The 18,273-nt window shown below is 41.6% G+C and overlaps 1 protein-coding gene across 2 annotated transcripts; it reads left to right on the top strand.

Moving 5' to 3' along the window:
- The first annotated feature begins 4,770 nt into the window (after positions 1–4,770).
- On the top strand, positions 4,771–13,292 carry RMP24 (ribonuclease MRP subunit p24). 2 transcript variants are annotated; one of them, XM_006150522.2, is made up of 5 exons: positions 4,771–4,926; positions 5,007–5,029; positions 6,963–7,162; positions 9,473–9,672; positions 12,903–13,292. In XM_006150522.2, the coding sequence occupies exons 1-5, from the start codon at positions 4,850–4,852 to the stop codon at positions 13,054–13,056; spliced, it is 654 nt and encodes a 217-aa protein (XP_006150584.1). In that variant the 5' UTR covers positions 4,771–4,849; the 3' UTR covers positions 13,057–13,292. The 2 variants fall into 2 exon arrangements, with proteins under 2 accessions (XP_006150584.1, XP_006150585.1); XM_006150523.3 differs by lacking the exons at positions 4,771–4,926; positions 5,007–5,029 and adding an exon at positions 6,673–6,734 and having other exon boundaries at positions 7,007–7,162.
- Positions 13,293–18,273: the final 4,981 nt, after the last annotated feature.

Here is an 18,273-nt window from a genome sequence, read left to right as displayed (position 1 = left end):
ATGTGGAACTGACAGAGTCTCAACTAACATGTGCACCATACAAAGATGAAATTATGTCATTGTGATGGGCAAAATAATTCAACCACAGAGTGAGGGCTCTGATAACTTTTCAGTGTTTCTTGAATACTCAAGAATGGTACTGATGTTTTTCCAAATCATTGTATCACAGATGAGTAATTCTTTTCTACATCTTCTTAGGCCTTTTTTTTCTTCCCTTTCATCATCAATACTTGCTATGATAATCCCCAACTGGTTTATAATTACTGACACATTCATGCTTGTGTATTTGGGCCTGTAATTAACACTCTATTTGGGTCCAGCAGGTGGTGTGCTGGTTAATGTGCTGGACTTCCTCATGGCCAACCACAGTTGGAGTCCTGGACTTGACTTGGTAGCTTGCTATATTACTTTATCTCTCTCTCTCTCTCCCTCTCTTTCTCTCTCTCTTTCTCTGGTGAGCACACAGGTTCTGTAGCAAAATAATAATAATGGCAATAAATAAAATGAAATAATGCTAAAAAAATACAACCAAAACAAACAAACAAAACTATTATTCTAAAGATACCCTCTGGTTTAAGTTATTTTAAAGTCAAAATTAATCCATCAAAAAAAAAAATCACTTTCCTCTCTGGGCTGGGACCTAGTTGGCAGCAATATGGCTAAACGCACCAAGAAGGTTGGCATTGTCAGTAAACATGGGACCCGCTATGGTGCCTCCCTCTGGAAAGTGGTTCTTAAGAAAATTAAAATCAGCAAGCACACCAAATACACTTGCTCCTTCTGTGGCAAACTAAGATGAAGAGACGGGCTGTGGGGATCTGGCACTGTGGTTCCTGCACGAAAGCGGTAGCTGGTGATGCCTGGACCTACAATGCCACTTTGGCTGTCACAGTAAAGTCTGACATCAGAAGACTGAAGGAATTGAAAGACCAGTAGAAGCTCCATGGACATTTGGAATATCAGTAGCCTACAATAAATAGGTTAATTTTATGTAACAAAAAAAAAAAAATCACTTTGTCATAATGATTCTCAGAGCTTTCTCTTCCTTCTTTTTTTGGAAAGGTTTTTGCTATAGGGTGCATGTGCTTGCCAGAAAGACAGAGACAGAGAGATAGAAAGCAAGAAATCACTCTCCAGGGGGATGGCCACGCCACAACCCTTTCTCCTCCATTCTCCTCTCAGGATCTTGGGCATGCACGCACATGCACCCAGTGTGAGTTTAAGCCACCGGGTCAAGACTCAAACTGCAGTCAACTACATGGGAGTCCAGTGACATAGCCATTAAGCTAACTGCTGGTCCCCCTCTTTCTTCTTGAGAGAAGTGGAGTAGTGCTGGGTGCTGTCGAAGAGTACTGAGGGTCAGGACTTGGACAGACACCTGGGGGATGGCTGTAGATCCTGTACCACCAGGCCTTCCCTGGTTGTAGGAGCCTAATGCTGATAGATAAGCTCCTATCTCCTTGTACTCTCACCCTCAGTTCTAGGCACATGGTGAGTGAGAGTGCAATGATACTTGAAGTGATCTAGCAGCACATTTCGTTACCACCCTGTCTTCTCTTCTCCCTTTTCAGTTTATCTATTTATTTCTTCCACGAGCAACAGAGACAGCATCCCCAACAGGTCTTGATGCTGCAATCTACTCCCAGCCTCAGCCAGCCTTGGATTGTGGGTATGTGCATGCCAGGCACACTCAGGGCAGTCTCCAGATGCAAACCCAGAACCTTCTGGATTGGCCTCCCAGAGCTTCGCATTTTAGCACTGTGCCACCATGTAGCACCCTCCTCTTCTTTTTCAAGTACCAAACTGCTGCAATAAGTGAAATTTATTCAAGGTCAGGACAGCAGGTGGCATGGTGGTTAAGGTGCTAGACTCCCATGTAGCCAATAGTGATTCAAATCTTGGACCTGGTGGCTTGCTTTCTCACTTTCCCTCTCTCTCTGGTGAACACATGTGTCTTCTAGCGATTTAAAATAATAATAGAAGAAACAAGACTGTGGTGTGAGCATGGGGAAACAAAAGAAAACAAGAAGTATGCGACCATGAAGTGAATGCTCAGTCTCAGAGATCAGAGGCTTAAAGAAAAGGATAGATTAAAACCTAAACAGAAAGAAAAGAAAGATCCTAGCATGCTGGGGAAAAGAGACATCTCCCAACACCCTTCCTGCTTATTCTTTCAATATAATACACAGCTGGGTCTACCTTACCACATCCTGGTTGATACCAACTTTATCAACTTTTCCATTAAAGCCAAACTGGACTTGGTGCAGTCAATGACAGACTGTCTGTATGCCAAGTGTATCCCTTGTATAACTGACTGGGTAATGGCTGAAACAGAGAAATTGGAGCAAAAGTATTGAGTGACTCTAAGGATCGACAAGGACCCAAGATCTGAGTGATTACGGTGCACACACAAACGAACCTGTGCAGATGACTGCTTAGTACAGAGAGTAACTCAGCACAAGTGTTACATTGTGGCCACAGTTAAAGGAATTTAACTTAAAGGAATTATCCAGAAGATCCCAGGATCCTATCATGGACATTTCTAACCACAGATACAACATTGAGTGGATGCCAGGTGATTATGGAGCCCCTCAGTTCTAATCCTTAAAGGACAAAGTTCCTCTGCCTTTTTTTTTTTAACCAAATTTCTCTGTTGCCAGTTCATTAAACATTCTGTATGTTATGAATTATTTTTCTATTCACCAATTTGCTGTATTATGAGCTAAGTATGGTTGAGTACATTTACTTTTCAATGCTGTAAATGAATGTTTGAAATTCAACTTTTCAAACATTTGAAAATGTTTTGTTTCATTTAAAAACTTGTTGCATCTTTTCATTTATTTTTTAAACTCATTGCATCTTTTATAAACCAGATGTTTAGATGATTGTTTATATAAAAATAATAATGATGATGATAACAAATAAAATAATTTTTTGAAAATTGTTGAAGGTCACAAAGTTGATTTGTAACAGGCCAGAATTCAGGTGTGTCAGCTGATTGTTGATCCTATCCTGTCTTCTAGTTGAATAGAAAGAAAAAACTCCTGGTGGGGTGGGGGGGGCTAGTTAAAGTGCAGGGTTTTTCTAGAGAAAGGAGAAGTGGTGCTGATGAGATACCATACAGATGCTTGATATTTTAGACAGAGGAGGTTTTAGAGCAGGGAAATAATGTAGAGAAAATTAATACTGCTGCAGAAACTCATCCTTCCCTCGAGAGCTTGTGATGTGCTAGAAGGTCTATAACAAGTGAACCAGGCAAGGAGCAGACCAAGATGAAGAACATGGACTTTAGGTCCTGGGGGAGCTATGTTAAGTTTCACACCAGCTATAGCCTTAGCCAAGTGACTTCATCTGTCTGAGCCTCAGTCTCCTCACCTGTGAAGTCACAATGACAACAGTGCCTGCCTTCCAGGGCCACTGTGAAAACTAATGAATTAAGGATATCCTTATAAAGTACCTGTTCTGTATCATGCCTGTCATAGACTAGAGACCATACATAGAACAGTAAACAGGACAAAGTTCTGCCATAGTTTAATTTTGGAGGGAACAGGTAAACAATAAGAGAATAAGACAATTTCAGATATGGAAGTTACTGTGACAATGATAAATACCAGTAGCAATAAGGAATGACTTGATGGACAGAGACAGAGAGGAATTCTTTATTCATGTAGTCAAGGAAGGCTTCTACAAATGATGAGGAAAAGCAGAGATGGGAAGTATTCTAATTCAAAGGAGATTAACAGCAAAGGCCCTGGAGTAAGTCTGAGCAGGACATGTTTGAGAGACAGAGAAAAAAGCCAGTGTGAAAAGAGCAGTGTAAAAGTGGGCAGGTGGGATAGGCTGAGCTCTGAGGTTGGGGCAGTGAACTGCTGAGAGCCCTGGAGACTCTGGCCTGGTCTGGTATTTCAGGTGCAACGAAGACCCCTTGGGAGGGCTCTAAGAAAGAACATTCTATGTCCAGTCAAAAAAAATTTTTTTTAATAAGGCTGCCCTCTGAAGAAAGAAGGTAAGTGAAGGAAAAGGAAAGAAGGTAGGAACTGTGGTAGGGGCACAGACCGTAGAGGGTGGTCATGGTGGGGCAGAGGAGTCAGTAGAGTAAGTGATTTGTTTCTGGTGAAGAGCCAGCAGGACCTGGGGTAGACCAGCAGCAAATGGCAGAAAAGAAACAGTGATGATGCTAGGAGCAGATGAAGAAAGGTTGGGGGACAAGTTGCAATGCAAGTACAGATGCTAATCCTTCGCATCCAGATACAGGTGTGTAGTGCTCAGAGGAGAGAGAAGAGGAAACGCCAAAGGAAAACCTGCCGGGAGGCAGGGGGAGTGTGTGTATGATGTGTGCACACGAACGTTCCCTTTTCTGCATTATTGGTGGGTGAAACAGAATAAAGAATCTTGAACTGATATACTGTGTTAACGGAAACAAAAACTTTATCTATATGATAAAGTAGCATTTCACCTATGCTATGGGGTTATCGTGAAGATTAATGAGTTCCTATGTGATAAGATGCTTAGAAAATGCCTGGCACATATGCCGTGGAAAAACACTAGTGTACCTAATACGGGAGCTTTGCATCACTTGCTGTCCGCTTTGAAGAAATGGCAGACGCTGTACCTTACACCTGCCTGACCAAGCAGCTCACCCAGGTCGGGTCAGACGCGAGGTCTCACGGGGCGGGACCACGAGCTAGACAAACGGTACGCGAAGGACACCGGAACTACTCGGCCTTACCGAGCCTGTTTCCAGAGGGTGCGTGCACTCTGACGCCATCGTCGGCGTCATTGGGATGACGACTTCCGGCTTCTCTGCGTGCGTGTTCCGAGTAGGAAGAGAGCCGCTGGCGAGGAGGCCATGAGACGGAAGCACTACCTGGAGGCTGCGGCGCGGGGCCTGCGCGAGAGCTGCCCGGGCCAGGCCCGCTATCTCCTGTAAGAGGACGGGAAGGGAGGCGGGAGTCGCGCGGCGGGGAGGTGTGCCTGCCCCTCACCAGTCCCTTCCTCTCTTACAGTTGGGCCTACAGTTCGTCACACGGTAGGGAGAACACCGTTTGCTGCGGGTTGGGCTCAAGGCGCCTCGCTCTCCATTCCGCACAGCGCTCAGAATGAATAACCTAAAAGAGAAGGCTGGCGACTCACTTTCCTCATTGCTTGAGACCGTTAGCGGCGTTTGACACATGGATCATTATCTCAAAATACAGTAGTTTCCTCACTGGCTTCCAGGCATAATTCACCTCCTGCCTCATAAGCCAACACTCTTCGATCTGTTTTGCTTATTCCTCCTAATCTCCCCGTCTCTGAATATTGTAGTGTCCCAGGATGTGGCCCTTGGACTTCTCACTATACTCACTTCCTTGGGGACAGTTTTTCTCCAGTCTCTTGGCTTTTAAGACTCTCATACTCAAATGCCTTCTTGACAATCTCTTTAATATCTAGAAGGCATTGGAACCTAATTAGTATGTCCAAGCATGAGCTTTACCCCAAGTGCCTCCTGCTCTTCCTATTTCAGTAAATGGTAACTCCATCCTTATGGTTATTCAGGCCCAAAACTGGAGTAATTTTTGACTCTGTAACAACCCACTTCCCTTCAACAAGCCAACATGCCAGCAAATCCTGTTGGCTTTAAAGTATATCCAAAACCTAGCCACTTTTCACCACATCCACTGCTACTACCCCAGCCCAGGATAGCACCCATCACCTCCTCTCTTCTGACCACTGCCAACAGCTCCCACACTGTTTTAAAAATTTGTTAGAGGGCTTGCTGGAAAGAGGAATTAAGTCAGAAAGCCCTCCCCACCACCCCTGTGAGACTTGATCATGCCACAATCCCTTCTCCATTTCTCCCTACTTTGGGATTTGGGGTACACATAGGAACACCCAAGATACTGGGTCTGGGATTAAAACCTTAGGGTAGGCCATATGAGATTCATCCATCACCAGGCCTTGGGCTGGCCCATCACATGCATTTTTATAGTATATTCTGAAGTTGGCAGCATGAGTGATCTTGAGCTAGATCATGCCAGGTCTCTCAATCTCTCAAATGGCTTACCATCTCAGGGAAATGAAGTCTTCCCTAATCATCCTGTTTAAATTCATTTTCTTTACTATCTTTATTAGTTCTCAGCATTTAACATTTGATATTGTTATATTTATTGTGTGCCTCCATGAATTACTGTCCTCTGCTCACTACTGTATCTCCGGCATCTAGAACAATGACTGGCACTTAATAGTCACTGGGTAAATATGAATGAAATTTACATTTGGCAGAGCTAAATTACAGCATAGTCCTTAGCTCTTTATATTGCTCTTGTACTCCAGCACTTACCGAAGTGCTCAACAGGAGGTACTAAGTAAATATTCATTGCGCTGTTAAAAGAAAAAAAAAATCATAGTGCAGTTTGTTTTGTGTGGTGGAATTGATTAAACATAACAGCCTTTTTTTTTTTTTTTTTTAGTAGCAAGTAGTGAGCTATTTACCAAAGGTCAGAGACTTGCCTGTCACTGAAAGGAGTAAATAAATGAAATTATTTTGCAAAATAATTTTTTGTTTATAAATTTTTATATTCTGAGTTTGCTTAAGAATATCTCCTCTGGACCATCCAGTGGCATGACAGTTAAGGCAGCTGGCTGCCTTAACCACATGACTGACTGTGTGATTCAAGTCCCAAACCCAGAGGCTTGAAGAACATGCAAGGAGAGAGATGGAAGAGAGGAATTTCTGTGTGTGACCTTCCCCCATGGTGGGTGCTTTCTCACTTTTCTTCTTTCTTTGTTTGCAGTGAGTGCATGTTCCCTCTAGCAGACTAAAAAAGTTTTTAAAACAAAACATTAAAAATTTTAAAACATGCTCATATTAAATGTAGGTATACCTTCACATATAGATATACTTTTAAATTTATATTGTTGGCAGTTGGAAATAACAAAATACTCTGATTTGCTGACTATGAGATTCATTTATATAATTTTAGATGATCAGAGCACTTTTGAAGAAACGTGTCCATATTGTTTCCAGTTACTGGTTCTGGATAACTCTCGAGTGCGCCTCAAACCCAAGGCCAAATTAACACCGAAAATACAGAAACTTCTTAATCAAGAAGCAAAAAATTATACACTCAGTTATAAAGAAGCAAAAATTGTGAAAAAGTACAAAGACTCCAAAAGCATATTGGTAAGATAGCAGTTCTGGTATGTATGAATAAACTAGAATTTTCCTTTCTTTCACTTAAAATAAGGTTGACTAAGAATTGTCCTAGTGGCAAGCCACGGTAGTGCAGTAGTAATGCAATGCTCCTTGATGGTGGGGTCACCTGGGAAGATCCCAAGTTTGCATCCTGAGGCCTCACTGTATACATCACATACACGCACATACCTATGGCATGGCTGGCTGGGGCTAGGTGCGGGTTTGTGGTGTAAGAACTCCACGGGGGTACCAGTCTATCTCTGTCTCCCTCTCAGGGAAGAAATAATAAATTTAAAATAATCATCCTGAATATGAGATTTATAGTAGTATATTTGAATTACCAAGATATATACATAAAATTTTTTTTTCTAGTGGAGTTTCATCAGAAGAAAGTTACTTTTATTTTTCATGATTACTTAAAACCAAACATTGTGAGCTATCAGGTTGTTCTCAGATCTCATTGTTGAACAATTATTTTCACAAATTTGAGGATTTCTTGAGTTGACCAATATGATTCCACCTGAATCGTGGTTGTCAGTAAATTATTTTTTCAGTTAGTAGTCCTTCATACAGCAGTACTGGGTGGATGCGGGTACTGTACCAGTGTCACTTCAGTCATTTCCTCCCCATGTCAGTGTGTATTTGCCTGTATGCTAACAAAAGTTAGTGAATCTTGTGTTCATTCATTAAACTTTTTTTTTTTTTGAGAAAGATTTTTTGCTATAAGGTTTGTGCACTCGATGGAGACACTGAGAGACAGAAAAAGTTAGAAATCACCCCCTAGAGGTACTGGCCATGCCACAGTCCCTTCTCCATTCTCTCAGGATTTGGGGCATGCATACTTGCGACCAGCACGAGTTTCAAGCCACCAAGTCTGGGTCTCAAACTGCGCTTAGCCATGTGGGAATCCAGTGCCTTTAACCACCACACTACCTGCCAGCCCTGGAAAGTGTTTTCAAATGGCAAGATAATAAACACTGCCTCACTGTCTTCCAGTGTCTTGCCCTCACAAAGCTTGCTTTCTAACATTTTAATCAGATGTCAGCTAGAAATGTGCTAGGGTGTGTTCATGTTGCCGATTTGCTTTACTCTGTAGATAGCCTCTTTCCAAAAAGTGGAAAGCAACATAGACTTTGTATATATGCACATTTTATTTGCATTTTAATCTGCACATGAACAATACTTTTCACCCAAACCAGTTTGTATTAATTTTGCTGAGGAATAGGCTGAGTCCTGTGCATTGTAAATTAGATGTGTAGAAGAAAGACATTTAACTAGAAAATGGACCATTTCTTGCAAAATGAATTCTGAAAAGAAAATCAATTTGTAGAGCTAATGAAGGAAGTGAAGAGGTATGAGAATGCAATAATCCATTTGGTTTTTTAAATTATACCTGTATTTATAGAATCATCAAGAATTTGAAGGGGTCACATAAATTTGCAATGATATTCTGCCATGTTTCATTGGGAAAAGGCTTGAAGTTCATCTGTAAATGATACTAAATGTCTATTGCTAATACACAGAACATCCTTCCAAGATGTTCATCCCCACTCTCCTCCCCAATCCTCCCCTAACAGTTTTATATTGAGGAAGTACAGAGGTCATTATTTTTTTTTCCTCTGTAAAAAAAAAAAAAAGAGGTTGTGTGCAGTCACCGGAGAGACCAAGACAGAGAGACAGAAAGTGAGAAATCACTCCCTGGGAGTGATTGCCATGCCAACATCCCTTTTCTCCTCCATTCTCCTCTCAAGATTTTGGGCATGCATGCACACAGACCCAGAGTGAGTTTTTAGCTTCTGGGTCTAGGATTTGAACCGTGATTGACTACATGGAAGTCCAGTGACATAACCATTATGCTATCTGCTGGTCCCCAGAATTCATTATCTTTAAAAAGATTGAGGACCCAGCCATGGTGGCACATATTGCTGAGGTACTGTGTTCCTCAGGCTGGGACCCTGGACAAGACCTGGGTTTGATTTCCTGTCCCACCTAAAGGCCAATCATGGTGGGAGGCTGAGACAGGAGGATCACAGCATTGTAAGACTCAGTCTTAAACAAATAAACAGGTTACCTTAAACTACATATCAATGTTTAGCTATTAATGTTTTGTTGAGGATTGTCTTATTTTAAATTTATCTCGTTTGATTCCTACTGCTGTACTGCAAGCTCCTAGAGGGCAGTGTCTGTGTTACTCTGCAGTACCCAGGGTAGTCCCAACATAAGAATTCAGTGGACCTGTGGTTTATTAGATTAAATTCAAAGAGAATTCATAGGACCAATTTCTTATTTTTATGGTAGTTGATTACTTGTAAGACATGCAACAGAACCATCAAACATCACGGTAAAAGCAGAAGCTTTCTAGCAGCACAGAAGAGCAATCCTGCCACCCCTGCAAGTAAACTCAGCCTGAAGACACCAGAGAGAAAGACACCGAGTTCTGGAAACTTAAATCACGATATGTCTGGCTTCAAAGGCAAGAGTCCAGCATCCATATTCAGGTATCTCAATGTATTAGCTTTATTTGAGTAGCTGGTGTTAACTTCAGTATTTCTTCTAATTGCCTCTATTTAATATCCACTTCCTAACTATTTCCTACAGTTTGGGCCCTGGTCCCTTTTTCCCTCATACCATTGTCTTCTCTACTGTCACATATTTCCTCCCATATCAGCAACTCCCATCTCCATGTGTGTTACTTCCAGGTATATTACTACTCTACTTCCAGCCTCTCTCTGGGCCCATTTGCTAATTATAATTCTCCAGTGCCCTACATTTCCAAAGTTTGGTTCATCATGTCCCCAGAGCTAACCACTTAAACATGCCTTTCTCCTTAGGTTCCTTATTCTGTGAATGATCATGCCTTAAAGACAGTCTGACCTAAAACACAGTCAGTAACCCCTGCTCCTTTGGTTCTCATTACAAGTTTCTACCTGTTCTACTTCTGTGCCGTTTGCATGTGTTCTCCCCTTTTCCTCCCTCCCGCTGCTGTGCTCATCCAGGTCCTTACTCATCTCCCGTTAGGACTACTACAGTGATTTCCTAATAGGTTTTCCTCCTGATTTCAGACATGTCTAGTCGGATTTTATGAAGCACAGCTCTCATTAGAAGATTTAACACTTCACTGTGTAGCAGAGGGATCAAATACTCCAGCCTAGTTTTCCAGTCCTCACTATCTGGCATCAGTCTGCCTGCCTTTCTTACTGTGCCTTGATTCCCCTACATGCCAGAAAAACAACTACTCACAGTTTACTGTCCTGCTCTAAGCCTTTGCCTTTGCTCTTTCCTGTGCCAGAAATTCCTGTGGCAATCTAACTGAATCTAGATCCATCAAATGATTATTAACTATATGACCAGATACATATTTTAATAATCGTCATAAGTCATTCACAATGAGTCAATACATTTAATTCCGTAGATACTTTGAAAGGAATTTTTGAACATCTTGTTACAAAAGAGAATTGAGTATGGCAGTATCTTAAACATAACAGAAAATTTGGGGCTAGCAGGTGGCGTGGTGGTGGACTCCCACATGGGGACCACAGTTCAAGTCCCAGACCCAGCAGCTTGAAAATCATGTTGAACATTTGCATGCGTGCTCCAAATCTCTAGAGAATGGAGGATAAAGGATTGTTGTATGGCCATTCTTGCTGGGGGGTTGGTGAGGGTGATTGCTCATTTTCCCTCTCTGTCTCCTGTCTCTGGCAAGTGTATGTACCCTATGACAAAACAAAAACAAAAGCAAAAAAAAATTCAAGGACTGGATTGTCTACTTACTGAGTTGAAATTTTGATACTGGGTTTGCAGTTTACAAAACGGGAGCAGTTAAGGTTTCAAGTCCAGTTTTCTCTACATGTTTAATTATTTTGATGTTTGATGTACAGATTCATCATAGAAATTTCACTTCTATATAGTAAAAAGAAAAAAATGTAGATAAAAGAAAAATTGGCTTATTTAAAGCTGTTAAGTTATATTTAGACCAGACTATTACTTAGATATATGCAGGAATCAGAAAGATATTCATATTTATCAATGTAGATGGGAGTCAGAAGAACGACAAACCTTTTAAAAGGATTTGAGGGGATGGAACACAACTAGAGGGAATGAAATACACACCAGGTGGAGAATCATTGGATAGTGTTAGGCATTTTCTATGTGCTTTAACCCTGTTAAAATGTACTAGAATATACAATTACAGTGTATTATGGAGCTCATATTCTAGTGGGAAAGATACAATGGAATGGTACCTCCATGAGAACCTTTGCTTTGCTTTTTTTTTTTTTTTTTAGAGATTTTCACTGTAGGGCGCGTGCGCTCACCAGACAGACAGAGAGAGAGACAGAAAGCGAGAAATCACCCCCCAGGGGGGATGGTCACGCCGCAATCCCTTCTCCTCCATTCTCCTCTCGGGATCTTGGGCACGCACGCACACGCGCCCGGCGTGAGTTTTAAGCCACTGGGTCCAGGACACGAACCGCGGTTGACTACGTGGGAGTCCAGCGACATAGCCATTATGCTCACTGCTGGTTCCCAGAGAACCTTTGCTTTTGAAAAATGAAATGGTCTGGGACCAGCAGTTAGCGTAATGGCTATGTCGCTGGACTCCCACGTAGTCAACCGCGGTTCGTGTCCTGGACCCAGTGGCTTAAAACTCACGCCGGGCGCGTGTGCGTGCGTGCCCAAGATCCCGAGAGGAGAATGGAGGAGAAGGGATTTTGGCATGGCCATCGCCCCGGGCGGCAATTTTTCACTTTCTGTCTCTCTATCTATCTCTGTCTTTCTGGCGAGTGCATGCGCCCTATAGCAAAAACCTCTCCAAAAAAAAAAAAAGAAGAAGAAGAAGAAAAGAAAAGAAATGGTCTGGAGCTGTGAAGAAGCAATGTTTTAGAAGTCTGTGCTTAAAACTGTCATGAATCTTTATGTCAGACTTAAAGAGCACTCATATTTGATAACATAATATCTGTAGCCTTATCTCTCAGGTATTGTCCAGAACCACCCAATCTACCCTCTAAATGTTGCCTGTAGCCTGTTGCGAAAATTCTTAACAAAATGGGAATGACTGCACTGAGTATAAAAAAGGCCATATATAACATAATAGATGATTAGATGATTCTAGTAGCAGTTATCTAGGCTAAGCATGAAGAGTACTTTTTTAAGATTTTGCTAACTGGATATGTGTGCTTACTGGAGAGAAAGAGAGAGAGAGAGAGAGAAATTCCGTCTGGGGAGATTGCCATGCCACAATCCTTTCTTTACTCTCCTCTTGAGATCTTGGACAGGCACACACATGCACACATGCCTGGTATAATTTTCAAGCCCACCAGGTCTCAAACTCAAACCAGAGTTAGCCATGTGGAATCCAGCCACCTTAGCCTCTCCGCACCACCTACTGGACTGGGAAGAACTTTTTTTTGAGAGAGAGATTTTTTTCTATGGTGCGTATGCTGGCCAGAGAGACAGAGACAGATGGAGAGACAGAAATCGAGAAATCACTCCCCAAGGGAAATAGCCACACTGCAATCCCTTCTCTTCCAATCTCCTCAGGATTTTGGGCACACATACACACATGAGCTCCCAATGTGACGTTTAAGCTACCAAGTCCAGGACTGAAACTGATCAACTATGTGGAAGTCCAACAGCATAACCACTACACCATCTGCTGGTCTCTTCAGGAAGAACATTTTTTAAGTTGTCATTTCTCAGTATAACTAAGAGTTGTTTTGTTTCTTTTCAGAACACCTACCTCTGGACAGTCAATACCCAGTTGCTCTTCAAAGAATGTGAGCAAAACAAAGAAACACTTCTCTCAACTAAAAATGTTGCTTAGTCAGAGTGAATCCCAACAGAATCCAAAGGTGGACTTCCGACATTTTTTATCTTCACTGTGAAGGGTGGACTTTAAAAATAAAGACTGTAATTTCTGAAACACATGTTAGTGAAATAATTATTTATTTTTTAAATACATGGAAACCAGGTTCAAGAACAAACTTTTTGGGACATCTTTCAGTGTTTATGGGGATACCTTATTAGTATATCGGAAACTGGCTACCTCACAGAGTGGGTGTGAGGATCAAAAAGTATGTGAAAGGTCCTTGTAAATAATAAAAATGTATATGGACATTGAGCAGTGGTATTTTCTCCTCCAGTTAGAAGTAGTCATTTGTATCATTTTCTTTCAAGGGGAGATTAACACCTTTATGAGAGGATCTGTTTACTCTTGAAGAGTTTTTCCATGTGCCTACCGTTATTGTTAATTCAGAAAAACGATCAAGTTATGCCTTTATTTTCTCAAAATCATATGCCTAACTCTATTAGTAAAATCTGAATATTCCAGTTTTGTTTTGTTTTTTTTTCAGGTTTTTGCTATAGGGTGCTCGCACTTGCTGGAGGCAGAGAGAGGGAAGTGAGAAATCACCCCCTGGGGGCAGGGGTGGCCACCCTGCAATCCCTTCTCCATTCTCCACTCAGAATTCTGGGCATGCACACACGTGTCTGGTATAATTTTCAAGCTGCTGGTCTGGGACTTGAACCATAGCTGGCCACACAGGACTTAGTGCCTTAACCACCACACCACCCACTGGCCCATTATTTATATTTTTCTTAATATCCTTAATTATAGATGACACAGCAAGATAGAAATTTTTATTTACTTATTTTTGGGGGGAGAGGTTCTATTGCTATAGGGCGCATGCGCTCACCAGACAGACAGAGACAGACGGAGAGATAGAAGGCGAAAAATCACCCCCCAGGGGGGATGGCCACACCTCAGTCCCTTTCTCCATTCTCTTGGGATCTTGGGTATGCACGCACATGTGCCCAGCACTGGGTCTGGGACTCGAATTGTGGTCAACTACACGGGAGTCCAGCGACATAGCTATTATGCTAACTGCTGGTCCCTAGAAATTTTTATTTTCACAACTTTCCACTGGTCCTACAGTACTGTTTAACCATAACGTGGCATTTCAGTTTTATTCTGGTAAAGACACTTCTGGGTCTAAAACCTGTATCAGAACATAATAGTTTAGCCATCTTAAATCTTTCCTGGGATATAGGTATTTTTATTTTTTGTTTGCTATAGTGTGTGTGTGTGCTTGTTAGAGAGGGTGGAAACTCCCCAAGAAGGAATGGCCACACTGCAATCATTTTTCTATTCTACTCGGGATTTGGAGCACACACGCCAACATGTTTTTTCAGGCCACTGGGTCCAGGACTTGAACCACGTAGCCATGTGGGATCCAGCCACCTTGACTGCCATGCCACCTGCTGGCCCTCCATAGGTGTATGTTTAAATGATAATATAAGATGATACTCAACCTGATTTTTAATAAGCTCTTTAGAAAAGGGAACTCCTGTATACCATTGTATTATTTATTTGTACAGCCACTAAGAATTATCATGAAAGTCTCTGCCAGACAAGCATGTACAAGTGTCACCACAACCACACACACACACACACACACACACACACACACACTTTTACAGGTAAATCTGCCTAGCAACTACCTGTCTAGCCTTGAACTTATACCAGCCTTGTTATTGATCATTGTATCCAAGGATAATTCTGTCAAGGCAACTTACTTAACCCTCCTTTTACCTTTTAAAACCCTTGTCCTTCTTTACTTCCCTATGCACATGCTCACTGCAATGCACATTCCTGAATAAACCTCTTATGTTTATAGAATAAAATAAAAATTATACCCTGGGGATATGACAACACTATAATCCCTTCTCCAGTCTCGGAATTTGGGGCACACATGCACACATTCCCAGTGTGATTTTGTGAGCTACCATGGTCCAGGACTTGAACCATACAACCAGTTGTGTGGGATTCAGCCACCCTAACCTTCACACCACTTGCAGGCCCACTGTGTGGTTTCTTTTCAGGGGAATTAAATGTTCCACAATTACTAACAATGGTTGCACACTGTGAATATGCTAGAAATCACTGAATTATACACTATAAAAAGGTGATTTAGGGTTCTACATGGTGGCACAGTGGTAATGCAACACTCCTCAATGTTGTGATCCCATAGGGGAATCCGTACTTCACTTCCTAATGTCTCCCTGTGCCAGCTAAATGTGCATGTTCCTATGATCCTGACTGGCTGTTTGGGGGTTGAATCACTGTTGGAGGTACACTCCTCTACCTATCATGGAAGGAATAAACCATTTTTTAAGGGTTGAATTTGCAGTATGTGAACTATGCCAATAAAGCTGCCCTTAAAAAAATTACCTAAAAATGGTACCATGTACATACTTAGGTGAAAGGAAAAGTAACAAAAGTGGAGGGCTCATACTTTCGGAGCAGCTCTAATTTCGAGCCTTTCCTGGACCTCCATCCTATTGTCATAGGGCTTGCTCATATGTGTAAGCATCATACCAGCTACTGCAGTACTCCCTGCAGCCAGCTCCAGTTAGCTCTGGGCAGCTTTTCCAGTAATGGGATGTGGAGCTTAAACAAGTACACTGACCCCATGGGCCAGCAGGCCAATGTTAAAGAGCAACTACCATAAGGATGAAAAGGAGACCCTCACCAGTCAGAGGGATGGGGTGACCAAACCTTATTAGAAGAAAAAGAGGAATAGGTAGGAAACAGACAAGAGGGGGACAAAGGTAACTGTGCCTCAAGTTATTCACAACACATGAATCATCTTCAACATACCCTAGTTCCATGCTACCCACTACTCACTCCCTCAGCACAGCTCTTCAAGCCTTAATTGTAAACAGGAAAATGGTGACTTCTAATGTTTTAGAACTCCAAGCAATGTTTCTAAGTGGGTCACCTCTGAGAAAGGCAGTACCAGTGAACTAGAATTCAAAATACAAATTGCACATTTGAGACACTGTTCTGAAGTAGTTATCTCATTTTCTCCCTGGTGCTGGTCTGGCCTCTCCTGTTAGTTTAGGAGAGGTAGCCGTTCCGTAACAAGGCCAGTTAGGCCACCTGTCCCTGAATTCCATCCTTCCTCTAATTCAGGAATAGTCCTACCTTTTGTCATCTCAGTCTCCTTAATCCAGATCCTTTCTCTTGGCATTTTCTTTTTAAATAAAGCATTTATTGACATGTAATACAAATAAATGTTCACAGCTATGATCACTGAGTCGAGCGTACCTTCACTGGACTTCTAAGGAGCAAGCCCTGGGCCTACCATAGTACAGCTTTTCTGTAAGAGCCTGGTGAGGGACTCCTTGCCCAAGTACCTTCCAGTAGCCTATGGGAGGGTTCTTTGAAACACATTATATAATGAGCTCTGCTGAGGCTGTTCCTCAGGCCTAATTCAACATGTCTGTCATGAGACAAATTTTACAATGTAATATAGTTTTTATTTGTTTGCTTAATTGCCAGCAGGAACTCACTCTCCAGAAAGCACCCTTAGGCCAGGGTATAGTCATGCTGCAATCCCTTCTCCGTTTCTTCATCCTGCTGAGAATTTGGACAACATACACATGCCTGGTGTATTTTTCTAGCCACTGGGGCCGGGATTTAAAAGACATTTAGCCATGTGGGATATGCTCCCTTAATCAGTAGGCTATGGGGCCAACCCCACGTTTTTCATGTGTGAGAGGTTTTTTGCCATAGGACATTTGTGCTCACCAGAGAGACAAACGGAAACAGAGAAATCACCCCCAAGAGGATGGCCACAGCAGAATCCCTTCTCCTCCATTCTCCTCTCAGGATCTTGGGTACACACACACGTACACATGCCCAGTGTGAGTTTAAGCAACCAGGTCCAGGATTTGAACCATGGTCAAATACATTGGAGTCCAGCAATATATCTGTTACACCATCTGCTGGTCCCAAGTTTTCTAATTAAAACAAAAAAAATTTATATTTGTATATAACATTTGCTATTTGAAAAGAAAAATCCCAGTTTTTCATTTTAGAAATGTAATTGAGGGGTCAGGTGGGACAGTGGTTAAGGTGCTAGACTCTCACATGACCGACTACAGTTCATGACTTGAAAATCATGTACACATGTGCATGTATACCCAAAATCCTGAGAGGAGAATGAAGGGGAAGGGACTGCTGTGTGGCCATGATGCCTTGGGGGTGACCTCTCACTTTCCTTCTGTCTTTTCTCCCCACCTCCCCATGAGTGCACATGCCCTATGGCAAAAGAAAAAGAAAAATGTAACTGAGTCAGTTTTTCAGATTGCTTAAATTAACTACAATTTGTTAAATTTTATTTTTTTTTGGGGGGGAGAGGTTTTTGCTATCTGCTGGTCCCACAATTAACCAAACTTTTTATTTTCCATTTAGATGCTCAAATTATTACATCTTGGTGAATGAGAGTTCCTTCAACTCCATCAGAACTTTGAAAACATCCTCCTAGCTTTCTTGCAAAAAAGGCTCCAGGACCATCTTTATTTCCTCAGCCCAAAAATATAGATACAGCCATTGTTCAAGAAATCCTGTTAACTTTGAGCAAAACCTAGTAGTGACACAAAAACCCTGATGATTAGGGATACTTTTACTTGGGGATAATAAAGTCTAGTTTAGAATAGACCACTCCAGGAGAGAGCTGGAAATGATAAATTCATAACAATCATGAATTCTAATATTAAATATTTATTTAAATGTTTAAACTCTTCAACCAAATAACAATATTTTTCTAACTTAATAAACCATACAATGATTCCCTTCACTAAGACTAGGAATTATTTGAGAAGCAGTATAGCCTACTATTAAGCTTGTAGTCATGGTGGTCCTGCCCTGGGGCAGAACCTGGCTGTACCATTTATTTACTCTGTAACCCTTGGCAAATTTTTAATTTCTCTTGAGTCTCTTTCTTCATATGTAAAGTGAGATGATAACAATCCCTACCTCATAAAATTCTTGTGTGGTCTCAATGAGATGGTAACATGAAAATCACCTAAAAGAGTGAATGGCATAATGACAATGCTCAACCAATTCATACTATTATTGATCAACAAATCTAAAAAATCTGAATTAGCTATGTCAATAATAAAACCACTGAATGAATAACAAGATTTAGCACTACCCTATGGAGGATGTTCTTTTGTTTTTAAAGAATTAGTTTATTTAATGTTATTCACCCTCATCATCATGTTTTTAATTTGACCACAGAGCAAGAGAGAGAGAG

The sequence above is a fragment of the Tupaia chinensis genome, unplaced genomic scaffold (assembly GCF_000334495.1).
Source record: "Tupaia chinensis unplaced genomic scaffold, TupChi_1.0 Scaffold000290_1, whole genome shotgun sequence".
NCBI lineage: Eukaryota > Metazoa > Chordata > Mammalia > Scandentia > Tupaiidae > Tupaia > Tupaia belangeri.
This window is presented reverse-complemented; position numbering and strand designations above follow the sequence as displayed.